The 26,851-nt window shown below is 42.4% G+C and overlaps 1 protein-coding gene across 4 annotated transcripts; it reads left to right on the plus strand.

Moving 5' to 3' along the window:
- The first annotated feature begins 660 nt into the window (after nt 1–660).
- On the plus strand, nt 661–26,484 carry LOC136422978 (uncharacterized). Of its 4 annotated transcripts, none has more exons than XM_066410948.1 (6): nt 661–810; nt 17,079–18,825; nt 22,176–22,346; nt 22,923–23,053; nt 23,488–23,655; nt 23,932–24,049. In XM_066410948.1, the coding sequence occupies exons 2-6, from the start codon at nt 17,106–17,108 to the stop codon at nt 23,971–23,973; spliced, it is 2,232 nt and encodes a 743-aa protein (XP_066267045.1). In that variant the 5' UTR covers nt 661–810; nt 17,079–17,105; the 3' UTR covers nt 23,974–24,049. The 4 variants fall into 4 exon arrangements, with proteins under 4 accessions (XP_066267045.1, XP_066267042.1, XP_066267041.1 ...); XM_066410945.1 differs by lacking the exon at nt 23,932–24,049 and adding an exon at nt 24,616–26,484 and having other exon boundaries at nt 665–806; XM_066410944.1 differs by lacking the exon at nt 23,932–24,049 and adding an exon at nt 24,616–26,484 and having other exon boundaries at nt 667–810.
- Nucleotides 26,485–26,851: the final 367 nt, after the last annotated feature.

Genomic DNA, 26,851 nt, shown 5'->3' on the forward strand with positions numbered 1-26,851 from the left:
CTGATTCATAATAGACACATGTACAAGGTAGAGTGTGATTGTTATAACTTATGACGTAATAATTGTCACCAGTTGGTGACAGTCGCGTACAAAAATCCATTAGTTCATATGGTGTCTAAATATCATTACAATGACAAGTCACCAAAAATAGTGACTTGCGAATAGAACCATGCAATGCGATTGAATCACCGAGTCTGTTGATTCAATTTACAAGTCATTAAGATTCTATCAATAGAAAATATTCATTGAATAGGATTGATAATTGACGGCTGAATACCAGATGTAATACTGTAGTAGGCTTCTACTAAAAAAATAAAGCGATATTGAAAAGAAACAGTGCCTGTTGGCAGTCTCTGGGCGTTGCTCAGATACAAAACGTAACGCTAAAATGGCTGGATTAAACCAGTTTATTTACGATAGGGGTGCCTTTCTCTGTGCCTCATCAAATATTAAAGCTGCAAAAAAATCAATGGCAGCAATCAGGCTGGGAAAATCATTGTGCGGAATGATTCATTAGATGGGCTGGGACGGGGCACGAAAATATATAGGTCGGCTGACAAAAAAAAAACGTTCAACACATCGTCAATTTGCGTTCTCGACGTATTGCGTTTGCTCGCCTGATTCACCTTCTTGGTCACGTAGTGAAGGGTTGCAGCCGGAGGCGGGGGACCGGATGCAACAGTGACGTCGGCGGCCAGCTTCCGGTCGGTGGCTTGTGGAGGAGGGAGGACGCTGTAGGAGACAGAGTGCACGACGCCGAGCCGCTGAAGGGACGGAGCCACGGCGTTTCCTCTCCAAGAATTCCGGTCGGTAAGTCCCAGAGGTTCCAAACCCTCATCAGTATAGTCTAAATTGTGTATTATATTATCTATGTTCAACCGCTTACTGTGTATGATTGGCGGATGACGAGCTGAAACGTATGAATGCATTTTTTCTCATTTTTAAAAGAAATGCTTTGAACTCTTAGCGCATAGCTGATGCTAGATGAATACTATGTCTTCTGAATCACGTCGACAAGTCTCGACTGTATACAGAATCTACATCTTTCAATACCCAAAGCAAGAAAGAAATATCGCTGGAAATGTGCCGGGCTGACACATTCGTGAGACGGTATGTAAAGGCAATGAAACCTAACGGGTGACTTGTAGTGGTTGTTAAGGGGGGAGTGGACCGTATTTTACAGCAAAAACCGTCGGCGCGGAAGTGCGTTATATAGGCGATACGCATCGCCCACTCTGCATCTCTGCGGCTATATTTCCCCCGGCTCCAGACATTTATGTGCTTCAGATAACAAACGGACACTAACGGCTATTTGCAGAGAACACCCCTGCAGAGGGGGAAGGAGGAAATGTTATTACGAATTCTCCTTCCTATCGTGGGCACACCTGTATATTTCGGGTTCTGCCCGTAAGGTTATTTTATAATCAACTTAAAGACTGCCCATTGGATGCGAGTGAAAATATGAGGAAGGAATATAATCTTATATATGGTTATGTTGTAATCAACTTCAAGACTATCCACGGAATACGAGTGACAATACGAGGACGGAATAAAATCTCAGATATGATGAGCCCGTCCGCCATTACTTTCCCATCTTTTCTCACGTTCGAAAGAGTGCATTTTTTGCCAAATATCCGGACAGCTTTACCCAAAGCACCATAAGAACCGTTACCGTTACTCATTAGAAGTCAAGCGTGGTATTTTACGCTTTTGTAAGGGGTTATTTGATGATTTTGTCGGCGCTATCCTCCCCATCCGGCCGTGCCATATGGCGGGTTTCTACTCCGCCCCGATGTTGTTCTCAGCCACAGGTGGTTGAACGGAAGCGCTACGCCATAGCGCAGCAAAGCTCTACAGTACGGCTTCGGCCATATTTGCTCTCAGATCTCCAAAGCAATGAAGCTCTTGGGATTTTAAAGGGAAGTGGCTTTGTTCGTGATGTTTTTGATTCCGTTGCCGTAGGAGCTTGCGCGGCCATGTTTCCTGTCAGCAGACGTGATTTGTATGCACGGGAGAGTAAGGCAGACCCTAGGCTTCATGAAATTCTATTTGCCGTTTTTACACATCGCAGTAAAGTAAAGAATCGAGCAGGTGTCGTAAAATGGTGACTCTCTAATGGACGTAAATTGGCAAATTCGATTTTCTGTCACAAGCATTTAATTTTACGATTCTTCCCGGTCACACCCGAATTATAATTACCTAAGCCGAAAAATAATCGCCTATTTTGGAGGCAGAACATACATTTCGCCCTCGCCCTCATAAAATCACATCCTTTATCCCCTGGGAAATATATTTTCTACTTATCCCCAATTCAAGTATTTAACTTTTTATGCTTCTATATCATTGCCAAATGGGTGTGCATAATTCTTCTTTTATTTCCAAGCAAGTTCCCCAATTCAATGAATAAGTATTTCGCTTTTTATACTCATATATCATTGACAGGTTGGTGTGCATTAATTCTTATTCTAGTCCCGAGCAAGATATTTTGTATTTCTCCAAGTCATGGTCAATCCATAAGTATTTCACTTATATGCTCCTATTATCATACATAATTGAAATATTGCCGTGCATTTATTTTTCTTTTAGTTCCAAGTATTTTATCCGAAGTCTTTTTTGTAGCCATATCTGCATTTGTTCACACATGAGAGTATTTGAAATGTATTGGCGAACGTGCGGGTTCACACGACAAAATCCCACAGTTTGCTAGGAGCATTACCATCTTTGGTCTTGATATTTACTGATATTTACTTTCACTTTCGAAATGAATGCCAGATGAAACCAATGCTAATGCAACGCTGCTACCGGCAACAAACACGAAGCCCATAAAATACATCAAAGCCCCAAAGGATATCGCGTTCACCGCAAAACTCTTTAACCTTTCTGAAGTAGAGATCTTTGATCCTTTAAGAGCTTATGTGACTTGAGGGATTTAGCTATTTTCTCTATTTATAGGTTATTCTCGGGAAACGGTGCTTCACAGATATCTACGTAATAGATCTTTTTCGCCCACGGCAAAGCCACTTGCTTATGTAAAGGTCTGATTCATGCTAGTGATACAGGAAGAGGGAATGAAAGGAATTATATTTCTTGTTGTGAAGACCGACCGACGCAATTACGTGGACCGGCTGTCGGTGCAATAAAGGAGTCAACGAAGGGTAGCGTCTCCATTCAACCTGCTATGGTGCTTCACATGTACGTCAAGTAATAAAGGGGTTTTCAAAAAGCGTAAATGGTTTCATCAGATCGGTACATTAATATATCCCGGGTTCTTAGCTATATAGATTTTATCTACCGACGTAAAGGTAACCTATTGACCATCTTCTTCGGTGCTTGATGAATTGTACTTCTTTTTAACACATCTACATGGATAACTTGTACGTGAAAAACATTAAGGGGTTTTCAAAAAGCGTAAATGGTTTCATCAGATCGGTACATCAATATATCCTGGGTTCTTAGGTATATAGATTTTATCTGCCGACGTTTAGATAACCTTTTGACTACCTTCTTCGGGGATTGATGAACTGCACTAGTATACTTATTCTTAACGCATCTACACGGATAACTTGTACGCGAAAAATGTAAAGGGGTTTTCAAAAAGCGTAATTAGATTCATCGGGCCAGTACATCAATATATCCTGGGTTGTTAGCTATATGGATTTTGTCTGTCGACGTTTAGATAACCTTTTGACTACCTTCTTTGGGGATTGATGAACTGCACTAGTATACTTATTCTTAACGCATCTACACGGATAACTTGTACGCGAAAAATGTAAAGGGGGTTTCAAAAAGCGTAATTAGATTCATCAGGCCAGTACATCAATATATCCTGGGTTGTTAGCTATATTTCTATTTTATCAACCGACTGCCTTCTTTGGGGCTTTATGAATTGTACTACAGCTAACTTCTTAACGCATCTACATTGTGGCACAGCAGCAAGAAAGCCGTCCTAAACGTTACTGGACTGTCCTTGTTTTTGAAATTTAGAAAAAAAACTAAAGTCTTCAACTAAAGAAAGCTAATCACCCGAGCTTAACGCATCGGTTAACTCACGATGCAATAAGCTCAGGAAGTGACGAAAATTTTTTTTATCTTCTCTTTTTCTGAACCCAGATAACCCCGCCCCTACTTTCCAGTCATCACCTTTAAATCTTTTTTACAGCCTGCGTTTTGGAACCCCCACATACACACACACAAGGGGCTTGCCTTCAGCTTACAGCGGCTTTCATGATGTCGTGACTCATGTCAAACGGAAATGGATGAGTCGGTGTTGTTTGTATCCCCATCGTAAAGCAACACGCCGATCTAATTGAATTGGGGGAAAGTGCACATATGGTGAGGCCAGATAAAAATAACACACTGCATCCGTACCTTTTATGGAAACCATGATCGGAGAATCCTTCATCGTGACTTATTCCCTTATCCGGCCAGATATCCATAGACTGATACCGAGGCATGAGTACTAATGATATAAAGCGTTTTTACACACTTGCCATATCAATGAGGCAGACAGGTGCTGCATGCCATGTAACGTTGATGTGCTTGATTTGCATTTTAATTCATCGTACCTCAAGCCTTCATTCTTATGTTCCATCGGCAAGTTGGTATTATCAAGTATTCTTTTGAGCTTCTATTCTTTAAACTGTAGGAGTTTGATAGAGAATATTGGAGAACTTTAAAGATCTTATGATTCACTGGGATGTAAATTGGGACGCCAATATGGCGACGAGGACAGCGATGTGATATCACATTGAAACGCTCTATATACAACACTCTGTGGGTATTTACAAGTCCATAATCGATATAGATCACCCTACTTTAAACAGATCAGTAAAATTCTACATACTGAGTCTCATTTATCACATTAATCCTATGGTTGATGGTACCATTTACCAAAGGGTTCATCTTCTATATTTTTTCTCATGTTCTCATAGGTATTGAAATTTTCGCCGCCAGCAAATTGGTTAGTAGTACCTTAAAGGGATGAGAAATATTCAAATGTCAGTTTTAGTGGTGTAGGACAGATCGGAGAGATTTGGACGAAAAACGCAATCCAATCCTGGAGTTGAATCGGTTTGACGCGACATATTATTTCAAAATCTTTATGAGGGGGCTATATAGATGGGATGTACTTCCATTTGGTTTCGTCACGGCGCCAGCCACCTTCCAAATTCAACCCTATTGCAGTGCGCTCATCCAAACGCATCATGTAGGATTTGGGATTGAATGCGCGATCATTACATAGGAGACCTGTTACCCGCGCAGTATTATTAAGCAGAGCAAGTGCCCTCCCCATGCGTCATGTAAATCAATGCGACAGGCATGAACACTACTTGGCAAGGCCCTCGAGTTGTAGAAATAGCACCGTTGGCCTGCACGTGTATGTGACATGTGAATGGAAAGTACTCATTATATCAGCAGCCCTAGTTTGAATTGAGAAGGATGAAAATGTTAGGCGTAGCCTCATCTACAACGTCTATACATTAAACTGTTGATGATTCAACAGCGGTTTCTGAAATTGAAGTCAGTGGAAATTTTCTATATATATACATACATTGAAAATACATAAAGGCGAGCAGTATTGTATAAATCGACCAGCTTTTACGCCTAATACCGGCGAGATCCCACAGGACGTTATGGTGCCTTTTTTTCTTAGAACTGTAAGGGAAGACGACATGACAGTACTCCTTCGGGAAATATATCCTATCTGTAGAATCTAATCGCCTGGAGAACTCCGGTCTGTCGACGAAATGGGAGGATGTTTTCATCAAACTGTCAGACAAATTCCCTGAACACGCAACGACCTGCGTCGGCTCCATCGCCGCCTGAAGTAATCTATAAAGAGTAAAAACAGCCTAGCAGAATATGATCACTCACATGAGACACGGGAATTACACAAGGTCATGTATATGACGTGCAGACGTATTTCAGCACGCTTCAAGGAAACTGGCTCGCAAGAGATACCGATTCTTCTGGTCTGGTTGAATGGCAAGTTTGACGTCATCCCATCACGTTGCTCTGCGCTACGGCCTTCACTAGGCCTTCCTGATGGGTTATGGATAGAAGAATTAGGCAAAAATAGAGTTACTGATTGGCCAGGATAGTCGGTTTGCCTAAAGGGAGACACAAGACCAGAGGAGAGTGTTATTTTCTTAACAGACCAGGTTGCTAAGGATGGAAATTGATGGACAACTACTCACACAAACACTACAAACATCATTTTTAACATCAGACCTAGATTTCCTAAGAGCCGCGGTCTATGACGTGTGGCGATCAAGACCATCTTCGAAAAGTGTAGAGCATAAAATTCGTAATCGTTTGAGACGCAGTTTCCCGTCCATAAGATTTCCCTGTCTCTTTTTTCTCAAAGAAACAGTGCAACGGTCATTCTCCGTAGAAAATATGATCAGGTCTGACACATATTCTATATGATATGACAGCTAAGCCATCACAACATGTGCAAACAGTAATGCTACGTGAAGTGCCGCTGGTTCTGATAACGGACTAATATGGCCGTCGCTGTCATGCTGATCATGAATACCGCATCATTTCAGAGTCAGCCGTTACGTGAAGCAAAATACGTTATATGAACTGGCGCCAGGAGAGAATCCTGTTTGAATAAGTTGACCTCCAAGAAGGCACTGGTAGGTGAGCCTTTAATGAAAATAAGTGAGCTCATGCCTACGTCTACAGCGACTACATGTCTGATACAAAAATGAGGGTACCGACCGCATTATCTATGGCGTTTTGGGTTTACATTCGATGTGGTTTTAAAGAGATGCAACGGTTTTCACCGAGACCTTGCTTTACGTATTACAGACTATATTGCAGACTCCTTCCGGCTGTTTCTTTTTTCAAGCTACCGTTTTCTTATTGCATTTCTACTCTCATTGCTGGCCGAGAAGAACGTGAAAAAGAAAACAGCCGGAAGGAGTCGGAGGCAAGATATAGAGTGGGTGTTTTGTGAGGGAAGCCTTTGACTTTTTCCTGACTTTTCATTTTTGAAAGTCGTCCGCCCCCTCTCAATTAATCTCATAGAACTTCAGGGATTTTTAAAGATCAACCCGATTAAAGTTAATCTCTGCCTAATCCATATGCCATAGTGTATGGAACTTAAGCACTTCACCAATAGTTTGTCCTGTCCAACATGTCTACATCGCTAGTTTCTCCTATATTTCTTAACCGTTAGTCTATCAAAGGTTATCCCTTGACAATAGCTACCTGTTGTTTGGCAACCTTTCTGTACATGTACCTGTGTCTCAGCCACACCGATAGATAAGTAAATGGCTTGTCCATATTTCAAGAGTGGCTGACGGATGTAGGAACAATGTGTGGTAACATTGCCCTAGTTGTTTTAGTAGACTTGGATAACGTATCATGGACTGAACGTGGGGTCGTGTGGCGAAACAGTAGGATTTTTGGCTCAGAACCCAGCGGTCCCGGGACGACACCGAGGTTTTGCCCTTGGGAAAAGGCACTTGACACGACTATCCTCACCCAACCCAGGTGTACAAACGGGTATATTATGTGTGAGTCACGACACCAACAATAGCTGCCTGTGTTCCATGTGTATTGTACCGTTGCAATTCTAATAGAATCAAATCAAATCAGAATGATACAAATATTGCGAAAATAAGTCTCGATGAATATATTCTAATCCACCCAAATCCGTGCGCAGGTGGCGAGGGTTATCCAACGCCACGTGTGAAAGCACTTAAGTAAAAGTGCTGGAGTGAAAGTGCTTACCCTTTACAAAAAGACACTGAGTGCTCTCCTATCATGTTTCGTAAATGTACCAAGAGCGAGAAAGTGTCTACTAATAATAACCATACAGGTCACGCATGCACATAATTTCATCCACAACACGCGTTTCGTCGATGACATTTATGTTATGGAAAGATTGGGCAGGATTCTTCTCAACTGTGCTTACCGTTAACGAAAACACACTAAGTGCTTTTACATAATCCTTTTTTAGATAAACGAAGTGCCTAATCACCATAACCATACTGGCCCCGCATGCGCATTACTCAATCTCCTACACGCACCTCGTAGATGACATGAGCGTTTTTGAAGGGAAGATATTATCGGAAGAATATGGTAGATTCTTTCCAGCCCTTAATAAAGGATAAAGAGTAAAGGTCCCTTTTTTTGGGCGGAGGGATAGTGGGTTGTTAGCCCATGGTGAATAGGGCACGGTATTGGGAGTTGAGCCCATCCCTCTCCTTCCACCGCATTTTACCTCCCCAACCGAAGTTAGGTACCCATTTTTTTATACCTGGATGGAATAAGGATTCCATCTACTGCTTGCATCTCTTAGATAACGTGCATGTATTTAAAGTTCAGATGTTGAGGGAAAAGTAAGAGAACTTGAATTTTCCCAAGAAAGTAACAGCAACAGTATCGGGAAAGCCTTTTCTAATCTACTAGGCGTAAAATGAAAATAGACTCGTTGCAACTGCAGGACTTGTCCACGGTTCCAGATACAGATCCATTAGATGACGATGATGCATAAAAATCCTGCAACACTGAAAACAGTTTTGCCCGACTCAGCGTCGACTCAGAAAATATATGTGTGTGAATCGGGCCATTAATAAGTTTTGGCATTCTCAGTAATAGAACGTCACAGCTGACAGGTACCTAGCTGCACCATAAAAAGGACACAAACACATTTTTTCAGCTGGAGACGTCTGCGTTTTCCGTTCAAACGTCATCACATGCGTCAAAAACTCAGCAAAGATGATGTTTGATAGGTACTCAAGCTTGAGGCGAAAAAGATGATGCGTGAAATGACGTACAGTTAATCCCTTTATTTGGGTCAAATTTCACGTAAAGGTAATTAGGATACTGATGGTGTGATGTAAGCGTTCTTATGTAACAAATGCTCCCCTGATTAGTTTGTAGAAAACCCCGCAGTGAAAAGAATTGAAATGTAAGCTTGTGGGCAACTCCGTGGGTTGATTCTTTGTGAGATTTAATTGTCGGCAACTCATTGCAACTAGATGTGTCGTATTTATTCATCTTTCTGCGTCAAGGCACTTTGACGTCTCGCCACAGAATCAGCAACACTTACGTGAAATTGGGAAATAGACAATCGTATATACTTGATATCTACCGCCGTAAAAAGAACAGAATGGATCTTGTAGTCATCCGTGAATAATGTCATCAGGTTGGAGAATGACTGAATAGCAAAGTTCTTTTATTCACAACCAAGTATTTTACAAGAGCCGACGTTTCGATGACTGTCTGTCATCTTTATCAGAGCAATACTGACTGGTTCACTATGCACTGAAGCTAGGTGTTTCACGAAAGAAAACCTCGATGTAGGAATATGAAATTAAAGCTGAAACACGGTTGACAATGTTTGATTAGAGTTAGTCAACCGACACAACAGGTGGTGCCGTGCGATCGGTCCCTTGAGATTCTCGGGGAGCGTTCCAGTCAGCATCATTCCGAGATTAGCGCTGTTGATAATCAGAGATTGGCTAGACGACATACTCCCTGCGAGGTACTGCATACATCACAGCCCTGGCAGCTTCGGCGCAGAGGCAGTCATTTTGTGACACTTTCACCTTGCAACATAATCAACCAATTGCGCAGTGTACCAGTGTCTCTCAGTCCCTTGGATTTAAAAGCGTCCAGTCTTGAAACTTAAGGACAGTGAAATGTTTTCAACCATATCGTATTTTTCATATCATAATCATGACACAGGTTATGTAATTTTCAGTATAACATAACATGCTGTAATACAATCACCCCTGACAAGAGACGGAGGACGCCACAAACTATCTGATGCAATTTGGTCCGCTGCTCATCAAGTCACGTGTCTGCAAACTGTATAAATTAATTCCATACAAACAGTGGATTCATTCCTTGACAACGACTGGTATGGTACAGTCGAAAATGTGACTAATTCTTTGTATTGCAAATCCCAGTCCTCTTCATAAAGTATGACTTTGTAGCGCCGAAAACGATGGAGAGAAAGGCAAGAGGAAGAAGGATTGTAATTAAGGTGATAGCCATCTCCGGGTAATATGGTGAGGTGTACTTAACGTTAAGTGCCCCGTAACACGGATCCTGTTGGAGATAAATCTGCCCGCAATGCTGAACAGATGCTCAGCCAAGACATGGGCCTCTTTGTAGTTTTACAATGCGTAAAATGTGCTAGCACTGGATATTGTGGTATAGCAACATACGTTATAATTAGGTAATGCCGTATTAGCTTGACCATTCAATGGAGACTAAAACTATTTCAACTTCTGATCCATTGCTCATCGAGCCACGTGTTCTATCTGCATAAAGTCATAGAAAGGGTGGATTGCTCATACCTTGATAAAGAGTGGTGCTGTTCGATTGAAAACTTTGGCTTAAGCCCCACTACTTTCCCTCTGTGTTGGAAATTACTTAAATCCTGATTAAATTCAAACAACAGAGATGAACTTTGAAGCTGATGGACAACGTTGCTGATAATTGAGGAACCTCTTAGAGGAAGCAACGTCAAACTAGTCTCGTGCTTCCATTCTTGTGAATTCTTCCATTCTTGAGTTCGCTACCCCCAGACCCTGGGGAAGACCACCTAAGAGATGGAAAGACCAGACTGTGAAGGACACTGGGTTAAACATTCGGGAAGCAGAGGCTAGGGCAAGGGACAGGACTTCTTATTAATTAGGGGATCCACCTGGAAAGTAAGGGGCCAGTTTCTGGCCTGTGCACGTAGGCAGACAGGCTTCCATTCTTTTACCAGATAAACGTTGTCGTTAAACTGATGAAGTGTGCTCGTGGACCACATACTACTCTATTACACACAATTGCAACTGTTAAAAAAGTAACTCTTATCTCTATCGTAGCCTCACGCCGGCGTCCTTTATAACCCATGGCAGGACGTGGGCGAAACTTTGGAAATTGGCTGCATCACTTCGTTTCCTCCGCTTAGCTTCAAGGGGAATGAATGGAATACTGGGAGGGCACACTATTACTTTGAACAAAATTGACTCGGTAATTGCAGCCGTCTCGACTCAGTACCTTTGGCTAATGGGTTTTGAAGCTGTTGTTTCAGGGCGTTCGTGAAATGACAGAGTTGTTACGTAAAGGTCTCTTGTACTTTTTCGAAATGAAAACAAAATCTAACCAGCTACAGACTGATATTATTAACCATAGAATTTTTCCCCGCGGGCTAGTCGCAACATGACTCTTGGCGTTCGTGAAATAACAAATGTGTAGCATGTATAATAAAAAAGACTCTCGAGGGCTAATTTTAACATGAAGCAGTATATAGACAAAGAATACAGATAGTACAGCATAATGTTGACAAGTAGGAAAAGGGACTTTTCTCATGAATACTGCTCCAGAATACAAACTGCAGTGAAAGACGGAGTGCCCCCACCCTTTCTGCAATTAGTGGGCAATACCCTTATGCATGAGGGCTAATTGCAATTAAAATTAACAATGACATACGTAACAGAGAGAGGTAAAAATGAATCACATGCATGTAGATATGTAAAATTGGTGTAAAAACTCTTCCGAAGCAATTTCTACTTTAGCTATTTAAGGGTTTGAGGTCTTTACTGTGGTTTTGATAAGATAAATTGTCCGACGTCTTGGTAGATGCATGGCCCTGGTGACTTAAGCAGGGCAGATTTTTATTGATCGTTAAGGTGTGAAATGCTCGGGACAATTTTGGACATTCCTTTGAATATTAGAAGTAAATTGAATCTCAAGGGCCCGACTGAATATTGATCTGATGGACCTACTCAGTAACTAAGCCGATGACGCAATGCATCTGCCACCCCAAGTGGATTCAAATGTAGCCTCCACGAGGCCTTCCTACGGGGGTATGGGTCGTAGAATTCGGTAAAAAGGGGAATAATTGGCCAGGAGAGTCAGTCCACAGTAAGGTTAAAGAATGAAACTCTCTGGTGGCCAAACTCCCCTGGTAAATACCCTCCCTATAGCCGACGTAGTTAGTCTGGCTGAGACTAATTCAAATGTCAATTATCAATTATCAAAGACATAATTAGGCCAATTCTTTCAGTCCACGCACAGACAATATGGGAGATGATCGGGCATGGAACGTGAAGACGTATGACCAATAAACGACACATGTGTGCCCTTATTTGGCATTCTGCCAGCAGGCCTCATCGTTGCTGCATGCAGATCTCCCGAAGACTTTGTTTCCTATTATCAAATGTATACGAACCAATGTATGTATATGTATACGTATATGCCTATGTATATGGTCATGGTTATACATGTACATACATTTGGCAGCAAAATAACCCCGCTTACAAACCAGGTCTGATACGTAACGCGGGGTTGGCCATGGTGAAGAGCGATAAAATGTAGATGGACGCTTGTATGCTCCGCTGTGACTCTGAGGTAATGGTCTGCCTCATTAGACACTAGGGTGCTATACTCGGGTTTAATTGGCACTTAGTTTTCCTCTCATTGGAAAAAAAATCACTCCAAGGTACAGTTGTGTATTGGGTCGTAACTTTTAACTTGCGTACGCAATTGTACGGAATGCGTACGTAATTGTGGTTTCTTGCCAGTCAACGAAACCAATTGTATGTATCTATAGCGACTCCTTTTGGCCCCTGTAGGTCAATGATACCTTGGAGAAATATGTGAACAACTAGCTATCATAAATCAGTAATCACTGGCGTATTGTCCTTGCGTGGGCGAGGGGTGAGTTGTGACTGTCTATGGACCTGGAGGTTGAAAGTTCGAATCGCAGTCATTGTCGCTCACCCAATTTGCACGCTAGTACAAGGGGTAAAGCCATGGTCCATTGTGCTTGTCTAAAAGAGCTAGAACAATATGAACCAGCATGTAGTCTGTCTTTCCTATGACGACCATCGAAATATAAGCTTTTCAGTGAGCTAGCTGGTTCCAGATCTCCGAGTTGTCTATGATCAGATACGGCTTCATTTTTAAATAGAAAAAAAAAACTAGTATAGAACGTTTGCACAGATACTATAGAGCATTTATGCTTACATGTTACCAATATATATGCCAAATTTGCCTCGATACTTTCCAATGTGGCATGTTTTTGTGGTATGTTTTAATTATTGATATAGGATCTGTATGAATTCACTTCGCTACATGATCTGCACGATTTTGTAAAGACTGCCTCAAATAAACAAAGCCTTTGCGTGCAAAAACACACACCTACGTACACGCTTGGGGCATTGATAGGATCAAAGTTTGATACAACTGTTGCCAAGGGCAGATATTCCTATCACGTTTTCACCTCCTTTGAAAGCAACATGTGCGTATGCAAGGTGTGTAGCTGGCTTTAGAATGTCAATATGGATAATGCTGACTCGTCGCAGTACATTACGCCGACGGGTTATTAGAACACCAGGTGGATTGAGGTGGGAGATCCTTATGGGACGATGACGTTGAAAATACGACAGTAATAAAGTTTCCATGATCATTTTATACATACAGAGTCGATCAAGGGAAATATTTTAAATCAAAAACACGTCTTTTTTTTAGAATTCACGATCAATGAATGTATCAGGTGCCATGGTAACAATATCAATGACGTCATTCTTTGAATATGTCCTGACATATTCAAAGAATGACGTCATTGATATTGTTACCAAATATTTTCAACCAAAACACGTCTTTTTAGAATTCACGATCAATGAATGTACCAGGTGTCATGGTAACAAAACCAATGACGATGTTCTTTTGAATATGTAAGAAAGACCGACTCAAGTCGATGACTTCTTGGAAGCAACATTTATTATAAATGTGGTCATGATTGCATCAAAATCTGAATCGTGATCTGGAATTCTATCCTTGGCAAGGGCACAAAATCGTATTCCCAACATGTGACAACATTACCTTCCAAGCAATGCCCAGAGCGATAACATGCCCCATGTGATAGATATAATCTCGCTGATGCATTACCATTGCCAGTCCATGCGTGGTGACCAATAATTCATTGAAGCATGTTCTAACATGTTGCTGAAGTAAGACAGGGATACTTTATATCGGGGCAAAAACATGAAAGCATTTTGGTGTCATCTGTCAATGCCAATGCTTATCGTACGTGGTAAATCACTACGACGGCACTTAACTTGTTGTTCGTGATTTTTAAGGATCATACGTTTAGCACGACTATCCTTGACATTGGACATGGAAAGCCCGTTAGAAATTCTTTACGGTGATTGCCATCCCAAGGGTACAAAGTGTCGCACTTTAAAACGGATTTACTAGTGCTGTAGCCAAAACTCCGGTCTACAAGATGTCTATCAAAGATTATAGCTCAGCACATTTATTTCCCAAAGGCAAAAAGACTGACGACATCTACTTAAATGAGCCATATATATATACATATATATGACAAGTGTCTGACTAGATATTAAAGTTTTGCACCGCCCTCGTGAAAATACTGTGAATATAGCAGGTCATTGCTGTCATTCTTAATCATCCAGCCAGCTTTGTAACCGGCATAGTCCCGATAGAATCATGTTGTTGCATGTTAGTGAGATCAAAATGTTTGCTGAAACTAGTACTATTCCTACCTTCCCGGAATGGTCCAACACTTTCCTTGGAAGATGCCAGGCCTTCACCCAGTCAAAGATAAATTGTCTGACCTCAGCCCAGTTTGCAACGTCAACAGGCTTATCTAGTCGATATCAATCACTGAGAACCGAGACCTATAAAGGGATGGTTGGTGCTAAAACTATTCCTAACCTTCAGAAATGTTTCAAATCTTTCTGAAAGAGGCCAGAACCTTTGCCCCATCACAGATCTATTTGATAAATCATAGCCCAATTGTGTAACGTCAACGAAGTTTCCCAATCCATATCAGTAGTTGGAAGTAGCACCGTACCGTCTCGTTAGACTTCCGGAGGTCACGATGTCAGACCATTACTATAGATCAACAGCTGGGAAAATGGATAATCGAAGCAGGCTGACATGTTGCACTGAACTGACCGATTTATGAAAACGTTGATAGCTAGTATTAACAAGATGTTATTCTGCCCAGAGGTACTTTTGCTTCATTTGAACTAACCTGACTGCCCTCTGTAAATTTATGTTGCTTAGTCTAATTATGCTATTTATAAAGCTTAGTCCCGTGTATTTTTTTTCATATGCGCTTTAGTTTTGTGCTAGTTTTGTAAATTATTATTCCTTTTTTTTCTATGTATGTTAGACTTGTGTTTTGTGCACGCGTTCATATGTATTTTGTATGGAATATTGAATATTGTTCAGTTACCAGGGAGACCCCTTTATAATAGCCTTCGGGTAGTTGGATAGCCCTGGCTGTACTTTTTTCACAGCCAAATAGGTCAATCGAATCAAATCTCTGTTGCTTTAGAAGCCTACGTTTTTGCATTAAGCGATTCAATAAAGAGAAGAATAGGAAGGAGTACATAGTTGGAACCAGTATCATAGATTGAACCTACGTCATGAGTAAGAACTCCATTAGAAAATGTATTAGTACAGACCACTCATCAGCTGGGGACAGCTCTAACTATCCCTGGCAATTAGCCTTCATGAAAGGAGACAGAAAAGAATAGGTGTCACGAATCCAATGGCACTGACACGTGAATGGATAAAACGTGGCCTTCATGAGCTCAATCTTCAGCATTGCTCTTAAAACCACGCGTGATCTCTATTCAAGTCACTGTCCATTGTAGGTCACGTATCATTATTCCTGTTTTTTTGCAGTATCATATCATATCATATCATATCTTAGTTACTTACATCTTCCCCAGGTTGGCCTCAGGGCCTGTCAGTTGAGAGCATCGCCTTCTCCATTCTTCTCGGTCTTGAAAGACCCCCTCCTCCTCAAGTCTGTCTGGTCTGCCAGGCTGTACTTTGTTAATGTTTCTTTTATGTTATCCCTTCCACCTTTTTCTGGGTCTACCAAGAGGGCCTGTTGGGTTGTATTTGAAAGCAATCATTGGTATGTCATATCTTATGCATGATTAAACTGTCTTTCAAGGATGCCACTGTATACGTAGTACGTATACAGCTTCAGGAGCATCCTTGCAAGTACTGTAGCTCAACCCGACAGTTGAACTCATGGTTCTGATTAGTTGCTGACTTGGAAACCCCGGTTCTATCCTGGGTTGGGTACATCTCGGTTGGGGCTGCACTCGTTTTTCGGAGGGGACGTAAAATTGGGGTTCGTGTTCGAGGAGGTGCCAACCCTCCCTGTAATATACCCTGCCGCTGAAACAGCAAGGGAACTTGCTGCCCTATGTGCTATGAGACACTACAGGGGTCTGAACGACTGAACACAGTCAGCGCAGCGAATTTTCATAGGTCCCGCACAAAAGTCTTCTTCAGAGTTCCGTGTTAGCTACCAACAAGAATAAGATATTTTGCATCATCATCACTGGTAGCATATTTGGATTAGTGGGCGAGTTGCAAGGGGGTGTAGCATAGCTGTGGGCGGAACTTTGTGATATTTGGTAAAATGAAGGACTATTTCGAATTTGGGCACACTAGTTTTTATGTTACTTCAAAAATAGGACCATCGCCATTATAAGAAAAAAGGCAAAGGGAAATATCTCTGTACTGTGCCTGATGCTCTTCTGTCGTCAGAAATATGAGATTACCGTTGAAATGATCATGATATTCGTGTCAAACATTGCTGGTTCGCCATCATAAGCAAAATCATCAAAAAGAAATATATCTGTACTGTCCCCGATGCCATTCCGTCGTCAGAAATATGAGATCCCCATTCACGTGATACACGTGTCGAATGTGCAAAGAGAATATTATAAAAAAAGCATCCAATTAAATAGGTCAGGGCTTTCAATGTCGCTGATGAAGTCCTTTCAGCGTGTTCATCTGAGAACCACTTGCACTGGTATCAAAAGCATTTAGCCATGGCAACCAAAGACACGCTTTCAAGTCTCGACAAAATTTCTTCATTGACGTCATTGGCATTATTCTTCTCTCTGTGAATCAAATTGTCATCAATCGGTGAGAATGAATAGGCGCATGATAAAAGTCCTGATGTGAAGCAGAGCAGTATGATGTCGTCACCGTCCCAATTACGCTCTACTATTACCACACCATAAGGCTTACTCCAGTTGTGTTTCTCGTCCTAACAGGTAGCTTGAGAGGTGGGTGAGACAGCCATGGATTGCCGTTACCTGCTGCTCCTGCTCGCGGCCACCTCGCTCCTTGTTTCCCTCTCGTCGGCCATCCCTTACCGAACGGCGTACCGAAACAGCGCGGTGGACGACAACCTTCTGAAAGCTCTGCTACGTGTACAAGAGCTGGAGGAAGAGAAGGCGGCGGAAGAGGCTGCGGAGAAGGAGGCGGAGGAGGAGGCGGAGAAGGAAGCTGTTGTTGAAACGTTAACCGAGCTACTCGACGAAGAGGAGGCAAGGAGGGAGGAGGCTTTAGCTAAAGAAGAAGAAAAGGAAGAGGAAGCAGAGAGAGCTGAGGACGGACGGTTCAACCTTCCTGCCTACGACTTCGAGTATCCGGAGTATGACGATACCGAGGAGATCCCTTCAAACGAAATCAACGGCCAGCTGTCCTACCCAGACTACGAACCACTCCCAGCCGACACTCGCTCCCTGGAGCTCCCCTACAACAGCTACCCTCGTCAGCAGTACGACGAAGTAGACCGACGAGGTGACGAGAAGTATGACCTTGACCAGCTGTACCCTGACCTTCCCGATACTGACCCTGAACCCCAGATCTCCGAGCCAGAAGATGCCATCAGCCCGGAGGAGTATGCCGCCCTCCTAGACTACCTCGGCCTACAAGAGGACACCAGACGCTCCGATGGCTACTATGACGGCGAAGAAGTAAACATGTTGGAAGATTACGATCCAAGGAAGACGACAAAGAGAACAAGAGACAACGACGCCTACCATCGTGCATACAATATGTTCTGGAGCAACCTAGGGAAGCCGAGAGAAGAAGAACGCGGATGGGAGGACAGAAGGGATGACACGGAAGAACTGGACGACTGGAATAAAGGCGGCGCTTACGGAGTTCAAGATCTAGGAGCGGCCAAAAAGGCACTGGAGCGTCCTGGAGACCAGGGCAAAGTGAGTTGGCGTCATCCTGGGAACGACGTGGCCGCAGGATACACTGGGTACGAGCCCTATCAGAGAGAGAAATACCCCTCTTCTGTGGAAGACATGATGGACACGTACGGCCCAGATCAGGCGTACTGGCCTTACGAAGATGACGAAAGATACCAAGAACGAAGTAGCCAACCCGAATGGACCAACACTGCCCGAGACGACCAACAGGACGATGACTACGAAAGCTTCCTGACTCGCAACGAAAGAAACGACAAACTACTGGACGCGCTGTATGAAGACCAGATTCCGGCCAACGTCGTCGACGCTGAAGACACAGAAGAAGACGATGAAGAAGACTTAGACAAGTACGAGAAAATGGCCGAGGATCTGCTGAGAGAGTATCCCGAGCTGGCTACTGCAGCGGAAAAGGTACTGGACGAACTCATAGACGAAGAAGATGCCGAGGACGATGAAAGACGGGAAGACGGCATGTTCGGAGGCGGAGAGGAGTCAGAGGAACCGACCTTCAAAGAAGAGCAGAAAATTGACAACAGGGCCGACAAAAATCCTCTAGAAGGGTACACACACAACAACATCGACATTCTGCAGAGGAAGCGGCTTTTCCAAGACGAAGAGGATGAAGATGAGGATGAGGGAGAGGGCGGTGGAGACAAGGATGACGACAAACTGCCCGTGAACTACTACGACATTTTGAAGGAAAATGGCGAGTTGCCTAGCGACGAAGAGGAAAACAATGACGCTGAGGACCCGTACTCGCTGGACGCCGTCTACGACACGAACGACGAAAAGAAAGGTAAGAAATGGCCGTAAGAGTAATGTTGTCATTAAACGTAAAGGCGTTTGTGACATTTTCATATTCTTATGTGGTACTTAAGAATACACACACGCATACACACACACACACGCATACACACACACACACACACACACACACACACACACACACACATGCACACGAACAGTTGCACACACACACATACACAAACACATACACATAAACATAGTATTACACATACGCGCAAGAGCACACACACACACACACCCATACAGCCACACCAACATACAACACACGCAAGTTATTTCCATTTCACTTTATCGAGTCATCTAATTATCTCATATAAGCTACGCCCAAATAATCACTATGATGTATCAAGGTGAGGGTTAGTGCTATGACCTTAAGGACACACCAAGGCCGCACATTTATGTTGCCCACAGTACATGTAGTACGCTACACTCACTGTAATATGATACAAAACATTAAATATTAAAAGTCCCATTTGGAAGGCTCCTGAAAAGACAACCGCCCACCCAATGACGTCAATACGTATAATAGTCCCATGATAATACCGGACGTGACGTCAGTACAAACGATACCGCGTGTTGTTAGAAAATCAATTCTGTCAACGTTAAGAGGAAACAGCGATGAATTCTACGGTCCACATTAAGATTGGTAGCAGTTCCTCTATTCAAATTGCATTTGTAGTGTACTAATGGAGGCCATGTGACAGTTAGTAGACATGGAAGGCCGTTTCGATCAACGAGGTGTTAAAGTACTTCTAGTAGCCAAAGCCTTGTGACAGTACTAGTCAGTTGTTGCCCCAAAGACAAAGAAGGTCGTTCCATCAACAAGACAATGTCGTCATAATACTAGTTACCAAATCCGCGTGACTGTCAGTTGTTGCCACAAAGAAATAGAGGGTCATTTCGATAAACGAGATACTGACGTTGATATTACTAGACTAATCAACCAAAGCCTTGTGACGGTCATTTGTTGCCACAAAGACAAGGAGGTTCGTTTCTATCAACGAGACACTGATATTAACAATACTAGTAACCAAAGCCTTGTGACTGTCAGTTCTTGCCACAAAAACAAAGAGGGTCGTTTCTATAAGTCTACTAGACATTGGCTTAATACTAGCCATAGCCATGTGACAGTCACAAAGACAAAGAGGGTCGTTTTTATCAACGAGACACTGACGCCATACTACCAGTAACAAAACCGTGTGACATTCAGGTGTTGCCACAAAGAAATAGAGGGTCATTTCGATAAACGAGATACTGACGTTGATATTACTAGACTAATCAACCAAAGCCTTGTGACGGTCATTTGTTGCCACAAAGACAAAGAGGGTCGTTTCTATCAACGAGACACTGATATTAACAATACTAGTAACCAAAGCCTTGTGACTGTCAGTTCTTGCCACAAAAACAAAGAGGGTCGTTTCTATCAGTCTACTAGACATTGGCTTAATACTAGCCATAGCCTTGTGACAGTCACAAAGACAAAGAGGGTCGTTTTTATCAACGAGACACTGACGCCATACTACCAGTAACAAAACCGTGTGACAGTCAGGTGTTGCCACAAAGAAATAGAGGGTCATTTCGATAAACGAGATACTGACGTTGATATTACTAGACTAATCAACCAAAGCCTTGTGACAGTCATTTGTTGCCACAAAGACAAAGAGAGTCGTTTCTATCAACGAGACACTGACATTAACAATACTAGTAACCAAAGCCTTGTGAGTCAGTTCTTGCCACAAAAATAAAGAGGGTCGTTTCAATCAACGAGACACTGACATTAACAATACTAGTAACCAAAGCCTTGTGAGTCAGTTCTTGCCACAAAAATAAAGAGGGTCGTTTCAATCAACGAGACACTGACATTAACAATACTAGTAGCCAAAGCCTTGTGAGTCAGTTCTTGCCACAAAAATAAAGAGGGTCGTTTCTATCAGTCTACTAGACATAGGCTTAATACTAGCCATAGCCATGTGACAGTTACAAAGACAAAGAGGGTCGTTTTTATCAACGAGACACTGACGCCATACTACCGGTAACAAAATCGTGTGACTGTCATTTGTTGCCACAAAGACAAAGAGGGTCGTTTCTATCAACTAGACATTGACGTAATGCCAACCATAGCCGTGTGACAGTCAGTAGTTGCAACAAAGACAAAGAGGGTTGTTTCGATGAACTAGACATTGCCGTAATACTGACCAAAGCCATGTGACAGTCAGTAGTTACCACAAAGACATAGAAGTCGTTTCGATAAACGAGACACTGACGTTAATATTACTAGACTAATTATCCAAAGCCCTGTGACAGTCATTTGTTGCCACAAAGACAAAGACAAAGAGAGTCGTTTCTATCAACGAGACACTGACATTAACAATACTAGTAACCAAAGCCTTGTGAGTCAGTTCTTGCCACAAAAACAAAGAGGGTCGTTTCTATCTGTCTACTAGACATAGGCTTAATGCTAGCCATAGCCATGTGACAGTCACAAAGACAAAGAGGGTCGTTCTTATCAACGAGACACTGACGCCATACTACCGGTAACAAAACCGTGTGACTGTCAGGTGTTGCCACAGAGACAAAGAGGGTCGTTTCGATAAACGAGACACTGACGTCAAACGCCACCACATGACTGTGGCGTGGCCAACCTGTATGATGCACCATGAAGGGATCTCTCGGAAAGCCGTCCGGTATCCTCATTTCCGTGCCTACATGTCGACATACTGGGAAAAGTAATGGGATTTTAAAAAGCAATCATCTGTTGAGTCACACGCGCGTATCTGGGCCATCTAGTCATCTACCCACGCACGTCGCCTACACACGTACATATGGACAGACATGGACTGGGAATGTAGTTGAGTTAGTTGAGACTGTCTAGATTTACCAGATGAAGATGATGGAGTAGATTCTACCAGGGACCTCATTAGCCGCGTTTTACACAAGAAATAAGGACAGGGCGTGTACAGGCACAAAGTTGACAAATAACATCAAGGGAACGATAAAGATGAATTGTATGGCTACAGCAACCAAAAAAATAATACGAACACTTATGCGGCGATCCCTGAAAATGGGAGCCTGTTAACCGCGCTTCACGTTCAAGTGGCTCCTTTACTTCATCTTAGAATGTGCAGAATAGAGACTGGTAGGAGTCTGAAAATACGAAACGCACATATATGGCTGTAGAACTATTTAGTATGAATATAGATTTATTACTTCAGACCTTTATAACTATAAGTAGTTAAGTCAGAATCATTAATTTAAAAAATACCTTCATATTTGAGTAGATTCAAGAAGTGTGCGTTGGTTTCTTTCTCATCGTTTCTTCCTTGTTGTGTGCAATGACAGTCGACGTGGTTGAAGACTATCCCGACGGGTACCCCGACAGCCCTCCGGAAACAGCCGAAGACGAACCGAGGAGTCCCGAGGAGGAAGACGATCTCGAACTAGACGAGGATCGAGTGGAGTCGTTTCTGGACAAGGTGGAGGATCTTCTTAGAGCAACTGAAGCAGGTACATGTACGTTACACTCTTTCTTTATCAAGTGTGTTAAATACTTGGGGCCCTGTCGATGTATTCGCGATTAGGCGTATTCTTAATAGTTGATTTTAGATTGAACAAAGGAATAATTGATCGATTGATCGATTGATTGATTGATAGATGAGAAGAATGTGGTCCCAAAGCTGTGACGAAGCTTGTATTCCCTCTCATCACGTCTCCTCTCAATTCGTCTTTGCAATGGACCTCTTGCTAATATTACGACGGCCATTTCTGATGTCCAGGGGTCAGCTCGGGGTCATACATCAAAACGAGGTTGCAGTTGGTGCTCCCTAGTACTTACAAGCCTGTATTGCAATATACGTAGTATTCAATACTTTAGGGTGAATTTTCCCCTCTAAGGTGAAAGACTGCAGTGTATGTGCCTGTCATGTGTAGAAAACATTGTTGTGGACATTTGGACTTGATTTTGGCTAAATCTTTACTCATTTTTCACAGTTTTTGACTGGTGACTTGAGAACATTCAGCATGAGAACTTGTATCTTCCCTTTGTATTACTTGTGATTAACGCGCAACTGTTTTCCCCTGTCGCTGTAGTGTCCCCTCCACTCTGTCCAGTGAACGTGTCGGATTGCCATCTGATTGAGGACGACAGTCCCCTCTCCTCCGGACCGTACAAGGAGTACTTCACGGCTGTGTGCAACAGACACGAGGCCTGCTATCAGTGTGTGAGTACACCAGACACAGATTCAACTCTTTTAACCTCTAGCACTCTGAAGTAACCGTTTGGCACCCGATTCCCTATTAGTTACATAGTTAGGCAGCAGGGAGAAGGTTAAGGTTTTGACTGTAACCCGTTGCCGAGAACTCATAACTAAAAATAACTGATAAGCCATCTCATAGTTCCGAGTGCGCATTGCGGAGCCGTGATGCATTGTGGTTTAGGTTTAAGTTCAAGTTCGTGTGGAAAATGAAATCACACTTGTGGAAAAAAACTTCAACACTTGACCAGACATCTCTGCAACGTTCTGCTGCCTTACAGAAGATACACGTCATCAAAAACAAGTGTAGCCTAAACGTCTGGACAATTGCTTTTACAAATGATTGTTAACTTTGACCAACAAACCTAACGACAATTCTACCTTTCCATATGTGTATACAGGGTTCGGCGCATGGCATCTCGTCCTCCACGTGTGACCGCGCGATGAAGTACGACCTGGCGGAGGTGTGCGACATGCTGGCCGAGGTGGAGGGGCAGGAGGCGGACGAGATGTGCAAGATGAAGGGGGAGGCTCTCCACCTCGCGGCTCGACTCAAACGTGCTTATCAGGTAAGATAATAAAAATCATAAACCGGCTTTTAAACTTTTGTTGCACGTCAAAAAAGAGATGTATAACTCTGAATCAAAGTTGAACTGCAATTGCCAACACAAAAACTTACCCACATTGTCATTCCTTGATTGCTCATTCCTTGACAAAGACTGGAGCTGATCATTCGAAAATGTGGGCAAGTCCAAGCAGTGGATCAAATGTAGCAGATACTTTGTGGTCTCTTTTCAAGGCCCCGATGTCGTTAATTAATTGAAGCTGTTATTTCTACCCTACAGGAAACGACAGTGCCATTGTATAGATATTGTAAATGCATCTAAGTTCGCATGGTTTTTATTTCGCGCTAAGGCGAAAATGGGGTGTTGCGGCAGCGCTATAGTCACGTACTGCTAAAGTATTGGACAAAATAAAACTACGGCGAACATTTCTGCATTAAATTTTACAGTACAACAAATTTGAAGAGACTCGACACGGCTGTTGCTAGCCGTGGGAATTAGACCCAGTCATTTTCTTTAAAATTGACCAATCTGAAATTATTTTCTAAAACGCAGGTGTGCAACAAGCTTGTGTTGTCAGGTTAAGTCTTAATGTTATCGGGAATGGGATCTTTCAACTGCAATCGCCGACACAAAATTGGCCTTTACAAAATTTCAACCGTACAACACCAGCCTTTATCAAGGGATGATTCCACCTATTCCAAGACGTCACTTTAATATATATATATGCAGATTGCAGACACATGACTCGGTGAGCAGTGGATCAAATGCAGCAGATAGTTTGTGGCGCCCTCAGGGCCCCAATGTCGTTAAGTAATAAGTTAGAATTCAGTGTCAGTGGTTAAACTAGAGTTCAAGAATAATATATTGTTCACATTCTGTCCATTCTTTTTCATGTTAAATGTATTTGCAATTAGCCCATGGGCAAGAACTTGCAATTAACTTTCAATCATTTCTACCCTACAGGAAACGACAGTGCCAGAATGTACCTACAAGTGTGTGATGGAATACATCGTGGGGTCATAGCGTGGGGACGCCGCATGAGGGCGCTACTATCCGAACAACCGCAGCCAACAGTGATACTCGTTTGCCCGAACACCAGACATCCTACGCCTAACCGTTAGCACTGTGCAGCACTGTCCCTCGTCTCTCTGTCTAACCGTTGATGGCGTGTGCTGAGGAGTAGACTATAGGGAGAGCGTTTCTTTGTGTGTAGTTCCGAAATCGATCGCAGGGTGGCGTTTCTGTCGTAACTCAAGAGATGATAACAGGCGTCGTGTGCGGTACACGCGCTAAGCTAGTCGTATTGATGACCGGAGTTGCCAACCTAAGAACATGATATATAACAGGCTATTGCTACTTGTATTCCTTTATGGTAAACCTGGGTGATTCTGTAAGTCCTGTATTGTTTATGATGACGAGTTGTTTATGCTTTGCCGTTTATCGACATTTATGCTAATTGTTGGAGTGATTGCATTTGGGACGTAATCCATTACTTGACTTGGAATTGACTTTCAAAAACTATGTCCAACATAAAGGAACGGCGTCAGAAGTTATTTGCTTTAAAATTATTGAAAGTGAGGGACGTTTGACGGTTGAACAATAGGTTTAATACTGACATATCTCTCATCAATATCAATCAAGATTTATCTTTACTATTGGACATTTTCCTGCATGTAGCTCGAATACTTTGGGACTTCACGTGATAACATCGAAAATCATAACCTGAACGACATCGTGTGATGCTGCAATGATAACAACACAACGGCTGTTAAGCCAGATACAAAAGACACAAAGCTAGATACCAGAGCATTGTGAGCAACATATACACCAGAGAAAATATACTGATCGTGGATTATAAACTCTAACGCTGAACTTGTATGTCACCACAATTTTAGTGATTCAAACACCAATTCACATATTATGATTTCCTTCGAGTCTGACATAGAAGGCAATTGCGTATTGGTATCAACTCTTGTTGTCTTGTGGCCAAAGGTGACTGCAATTTACCAGGTCTGAAACTCATTCTATAACTGTTGCCTGTTATAGCATCACTACAACTGCTTCATACATGTATGTTTGTGAAAATGTAACGCCATCTACTACACCTTCAAGTGTTAAGGGACCAGTTTATCGTAAAACGACAATATAAACTCTCTGCTAAGATATTGAAGAGCCAGTAAACTTCGTCAGAAAAGGACACTGTCAACTACCGGCTACATACTATTAGCTATCTACAGTATTGCGACCTCAAAAAAGACCCTGTACACATAAGAGAGAGAGAAAAACGAACTTAAGACAAAGTATATACTTCGTACATACTGAAGAAAAAAGGCAAGAGATCTTAAGAGATATGAAAAGCTCAGAGCTATATACACAATCTATTTTTGTCGTAGTTGACGGTATAGTAAAAATGATGATGTTATCAATGTGATACATTTACGCTGGTTTAGATATGGTATCTATGTTGTTCGAAAGATATATTAACCTACAAACAGGTTCTGAGAGGTAACAAGATATTTCTGAAGTGGGAAACATCTCAACATGATATAACGTGGTGACTTGACGTTAACAAAAATCATGCAGTGTATAAACTTAAAGTGAAAGAAAATAGGTCATGAGCAGGTGCTTTATATGTTCGGTAAGATTTGAATTTTAATCGGTAAAGTTATAATCAGTTGTATGTTGACAAGACTTGACTAGATTGTATCGAGTTGTAGATCTGAATTGTACTTTGATGTTCATGCCATTGGGGAGAATTTTTGGCGACGCCTCATGGTCGGAGCCTTTTTGTTGTTGCTTATAGCCTGAATACACAAAGTGTACAAGTTACAATGTGACAGTGTTGTTTATTTATAGAAATCGTTAGCTACTGTAGAGGCTGGGGAATTTTCAAACAGAGTAGACTCCTTGGACAGGCAAGGCATCTCGGTTGGGGCTGCACCCGTAAAATGGGGGTACAGTCTAGTAACCTGTCCCTGTAAAAATATACTGTAGAAACAGCAAGGAAACTTACTGACCTATGCACCACTAGGCACTACATGTACATGGTGAACAACAAACAAGACTGCAATTGACGACACAAAAAGAATACTATTATTAGATTCTGTCTACTTGTCAATGAGTTTCAGGCATAACAACGATGTTCAGCAAATTTGAGGGGTTTTTTAGCATCACGATTGCACGTGACCTCAATGACGTC

This window comes from Branchiostoma lanceolatum, chromosome 17 (genome assembly GCF_035083965.1).
Source record: "Branchiostoma lanceolatum isolate klBraLanc5 chromosome 17, klBraLanc5.hap2, whole genome shotgun sequence".
Classification (NCBI taxonomy): domain Eukaryota; kingdom Metazoa; phylum Chordata; class Leptocardii; order Amphioxiformes; family Branchiostomatidae; genus Branchiostoma; species Branchiostoma lanceolatum.